The 5375-nt window shown below is 43.4% G+C and overlaps 1 protein-coding gene across 1 annotated transcript; it reads right to left on the reverse strand.

The window, feature by feature from the left end:
- Nucleotides 1-266: 266 nt before the first annotated feature.
- On the reverse strand, nt 267-1983 carry LOC137259706 (myotrophin-like). The gene is made up of 3 exons (XM_067797296.1): nt 1896-1983; nt 926-1012; nt 267-667 (listed from the first exon to the last, which is right to left on the reverse strand). Exons 1-3 carry the CDS (start codon nt 1981-1983, stop codon nt 267-269), a joined length of 576 nt encoding a protein of 191 aa, XP_067653397.1.
- Between the last annotated feature and the right edge of the window lie 3392 nt (nt 1984-5375).

The following is a 5375-nucleotide window of genomic DNA, read 5'->3' on the forward strand; positions in this document are numbered from 1 at the left end:
TTAAGACAGTCGAGAGATGTCTACGCACAATCACTCACCGTTTAATTTATGTTTAAACTCACTTCACAATTGTCTCACCTGATCCTGTGAGATTCCAAACACAAAACATGACAAAATGTCTGAAAATACATTCACCAAGTTTTATTTATATTCAGGAAGGTGTTCAGAAATCACCTAAATCATGACACATGGCTGCGTGAACGGCACTTACCAAGTCAGTGTCCCTAACGACATACGCTCCATCTCTGTCCACACTGACACCGACTTCAGTGAGCACCACGTGACACCAGGAGATCCACCAGTCGCTCATATCGCTGGATTCTCGCCAAGTAGACCGCTGTCTCCCCGTAGTTGTTCTTGGTGTTGATGTCCACCACGTTCATGGACAGGACCAGCTTCACAGTCTCCAGGTCTCCTTTATAACAGGCCCAGTGAAGGATGTTGTAACCGTTCTTGTCCACCAGTGACACATTAGCCCCTCTACCCACAAGAAACTCCACCACATCTCTGTGTCTCCACCTTGCTGCCACCATCACCGGTGTCAAGTCCCCCCATCCTCTCGTGTTGACATCCACGTGACCCGCTGCCAGGATCTGCTTCACTCTCTCCAGGTCACCGTCCTCGCTGGCGGAGTAGAGGTCACGGCCTGTTTCTTTTGATGGAACCACTGAAACGTAAAGTTACTTCTGTGTTTTAGACATTTTTGTCACACATCTACAATGTCTTCATCATGTTGATACGTGACTCGGGCATTGCTACATCATTTAAACAATTCCATCATGGCTGGCAACAATACAACATGACGGGAATGTCTAACTTTCTGTTAGAACCAGAAGTTGTAACATTATTTTGTGTACGACTGGACAGTGTTGTTGCTTGTTGAACTTTACAAGGTGATAGTGTCAGTACAAGGTTTTCCACCTACCCTGGTGATCAGAGTCTTGTGTCGCCACTGGCGTCGGTGGAACCGTCTTGCGAGGTGTCAGATCCTCATTCGCGTCAGTCTTGGAGGCTGAAACAGGGAACATGTTGTTCACAAAATTATGTTTAGCACATAAACATTTCTACTGTTGGGCTGTTTTTGCCCTTCTAATGTTTTGCCTTTCAATTCAATGTGTCATGTTAAATTACATTTGCATACCGAAGATATCCAGTTCAGCTGCTCAAAGCCGCTTTGATTTTCCCTGGATCAATGTCTATCGCAAAGGCTTTTTGTATTTTCAGCCTCAAATCCCCTAGTTGATGTGGCTTTCCCCTTCTGGAAAGAGTTCTGCACTTAACCCGTTGGGGTTTAGAAGTTTGGGGGTAATATTCAAAAAGTGTGTGTGTGTGTGTGGGGGGGGGGGGGGGGGGGAGGGGCTGTGAGAAAAAATAAAACGCATTTATCCTTCCACTTTGTGTCCGTAAGGGGGTAAGGGTAAAGGGGTGTCAAACTCCAGCAATGTTGACAGGCTGCAGCTGTCCCCCTGATGAGAGGTCAGGATGGTCCATGACAATCAGTTGGAGACGTACAGTACCGCCATCACCGTCATCACCAGATTGTCCCAGAAGTTTGGGTGCTGCATGGGTTTGCGCAGCTGATCTGGTTTGTGGGAATGAACATGCCAAAAGTGTTATGTCGTGTCAAATCTTGTATAAATATTCTATTCGCAGAGCATGGCGTGACCATCCAATTGCTAGAATCGGGCTTCTTCTAACACCCGTCTAGGCAATGTTAGGGTCGAAGTGGTGTGTTGGATTGTTGAACACTATTGCCGATTCCACCATCCTCAAACACCACACTCCCTTCCTCTGTCGACACAGGGACGCAACCCACGTTAAACAGGTTGCACAATTTGGCTGCCTCGTACAACCAACAGTGAGGGTCTGTGAATCTGTTCCACTCGGGTCCTTACAATGGTGAAGAGCCATTGGTGTTACCCAGCACCCACCACGAGGAGGCTGCTCTTCAGGCGTGCCTTGGAGTTTTACTGCCTTGAGCATCGTGAAAAAGCAGTCAAACCAAATACAGAAAATCCCCATAAAGATGTTGACATTCAAGACTCATATGCCGCAAAACTACGAGAAATTCCAAAATTTCAACGAACTAGGCCTTTTAGTTTCAGAGGTATATAGTCGTAGAAAACAAATCGACGGTGTGCTGATAAGACAGCTGTGTGGCTCAGTAATGGCAGTGATACTAGTGCTGCATGAAAATTAGTCAGCAGAGTCATAAAACAAACCAATCAACCATGAGTGCTTGTCTTTTTTCGTTCATAGCCTGTGTCAATAGTTGGGTCAGCCTCAGCAAAGTTAATGCTACCCGGACGGTTGCACAGGCATTGCCTCCGCACTGATGCGCAATTCGTGACAATGGATGTAATTTAGATGGTATACATGAAAGCTTGAACCATAGTTGGCGCACTGTTCACGTCCTGTTCACCCACAAAGTGCACACTTGCCATGCAATGTGTGACCCAAACTGGTGTGCATTGTCACTCAATGACATGCTACCGGACGACTTCTATACGGCTAGGTCACGTAATGTTTGCGCGTTTAGTGTACAGCATGGTACTCATGAGGCGCATGAAAGAACTGATGGCGGTGAGACTCAAGCTGGCCACCACTCTTAGCTTCTTAGCCACTGGCTTATGCTTATGCAGCTCTACCGTATATCTTCGGGAACTGACGTCCAAAAGGACGAAGTGCTCCGGTGCCCCAAAACTGACGAACAATGGCAGGAGGTTGGTGAAGGTTCTAGTTACAGTTGGACTCTCTAGGGGCTGTGGATGGCAAGCGCACTGCTGTGCATCTGTCTATAGTTAAAATCTGTTGTGGATGTAAGGCGAAGATTGGACAATTTAATGTAGAACTGGTCTCTGGCATAAATGCGCTCGTAGCTTTTCAAAGCTAACATGGCCTCGGATATAAGATGAATTAAGAGCACTATCTATTCTTCACTGGTCTCTGATGAAAGGTGGACTCGAAGCTTTTTAAGCTGGTCTCAAGGTGACCAAGGATTTCCTTTGTCTTTGATTACACGATGCCATTTAGCAAGTGGTCAGATGTAACATATGTCATATTTGGGATTTCACTTTCTTAGTAAAGTACAGATTCTAGTATTTTTTTGGTTGAGTCCCACCCTCAGAGTCAGGCACCTAATCGCCAGCACACAAAGTCAGCCGTCTAGCCCGCTCAGCCACCGTGACTTCCAGGAAGAATCTGCAGGAATCACTTATAAATCATAAATGGTGAAATACAGTGTCATGACAAGTACATAAATAGATAATAGATGAAGCGGTTCCAATTCCGTCAGGTATGATTATGAGAGAAAATATTAAAAAATACTGGCTATTACCTTGTACACAGGCTTCCTTCCCAGATCGAGTCTTTAAACACCGCTGACCTAAAGCGCACGTATCAGATGTACAGGAACCAACTGGAACCTGGAAAACGGACAAACTAGAATGATGTTATGTTGTCCTCCGTAACTCAGGTAACAATATTATAATTCTGAATTTGATTTAGCCATGGTTGAAAGAAAATAAGATGTAAATGAATTTGTTTGTGATAATACCACACGGGAGTGAGTTGACGTTAAAGTCAAGAAGATAATGCTTCAGTGTGACGAAAACACTCTCATTCACTAAAATACATAATAATTAAAAAACGAACAAGATGTACAGTTACAAAATATATCCGAGTTCAGCTGTATAGTAAATAGAATATTTGGTCTAACATTAGGTTGCTAGTTGTGTAACAACTCTTTTTCAACTCTTCGAACTCAATTTTCAAACTGACTGAGTAACATATGTTGCTGCTGAGAAATTAGGTAGTGATTCTTCGGCTTCATAGACAAGCCTTTGGAAACGTTTACTTACGTGTGACTGGCCCCTTGGAAGAATGACATGTCCTTCCCTCTTCTTGATCTTTAAGTCTTCTCTTGATAAACGGCAGGTTAAAGTTTCAATATCGTATTCGATACTCACACATTGACCATGTTCAGCGCATTTAAGCTGACACAGCTTGATACCAATGTTCTTGATAACCCAACCGTTCGTCTCCGTCTTCTTAGATACACACAGCTCCGTGCTTCCTGTTAAAATTGCAAACATCAAAACCGTTAATGTCAGGTGTAGTTTCATACGGTCACTCAAATGCCTCGGTGTCATATTCAAGAAATATCAGCTTCAAATCACCACCTGTGAGATGTTGCGCGTCTACCACGAGGTTCAACGATCATAGTCAGGGGGGTTATGTCCACCAATGTCTGGAGGCTATCACCAAGTAGACAGTGAACCCAATATATAAATGCCTGTGTATACAGACTACCATCTGATACACAGTGAACACAATACTTGAGGCTTCCACCAGGTAGACAGACAGTACAAGGTACTTGACTTGAGGTATGCGGCAAACACACGAACACAGGAGGCTGCAACGATTGTAATGAATATGCAGAGTACGTGTCAGTTGTTCCTTTAAGGTAAATGGCCTCTCGACGTCTGATTGGTCACACAAAACGGTATTGATGTGCTGCAGAACGAGACATAAATATAATGATATTAGGTTTTTGCAAGATGAAAAGGAAAAGCATGTAAAACTAGGTCTCTTTTCATAAATATTGGTATTGATATCGATGTTTTGACATACCCAAAAGTTTCCTGCGTCTTCCTGCCTCTAGTGACAAAGGAAACAGCACAATATCCGTTGGTCTTCCTTAGTGTTGGTTGATCTTAATATCCGAAATGCGTTAACAGATGTTCCTGATGCACCAGACAAAAACATTGCCTACCGTCATCTTGTAGTCCACATATTTCTGTGTACACCGCTAAATTATAAACACTACACCAACATGCCACCGTTAAGTGACTTAGCTAGATGTGTCTTTGGTCACTAATCTATGCTCTGGCTGGATTATTGACTTATGATACTGTTGATATCTTTTGTTTGGCCATACCTCATTCTGCTGTGCTTCTAGGAGCATATACAGTTGGGCTAACCTTCCTTACATCACCACGGACATGGGCGTAAGTTAACGGCACCTTAGAACATTTAGTTATCCGCATAATGACAAAGACTGCATCAGACAATCATGGCTTACTGAAGATCAATTCTAACCCGGATTTTAACGGATGGAGACAAGCAGAGGTTACAGAAGATCAATTCTAACACAGATCTTCACAGGTCTGAATGATGAGACATTACAAGTTATCAAACGATGAAACATAACGCGTCTCATAGCTGCGTCGCAGGCTATTAATTATAGAAGGAGAAATGTTCTATGATAACGATAGACACAGAAAGTTGATTTAACCTAAATTAGATTTTTTTGTTTGCAGAAGTTCGGCATAACTTCTTTAAAACGCACCGGTATTGAAGAACCAGCTGTTACT

Source organism: Haliotis asinina, chromosome 13 (assembly GCF_037392515.1).
Source record: "Haliotis asinina isolate JCU_RB_2024 chromosome 13, JCU_Hal_asi_v2, whole genome shotgun sequence".
Taxonomy (NCBI): domain Eukaryota; kingdom Metazoa; phylum Mollusca; class Gastropoda; order Lepetellida; family Haliotidae; genus Haliotis; species Haliotis asinina.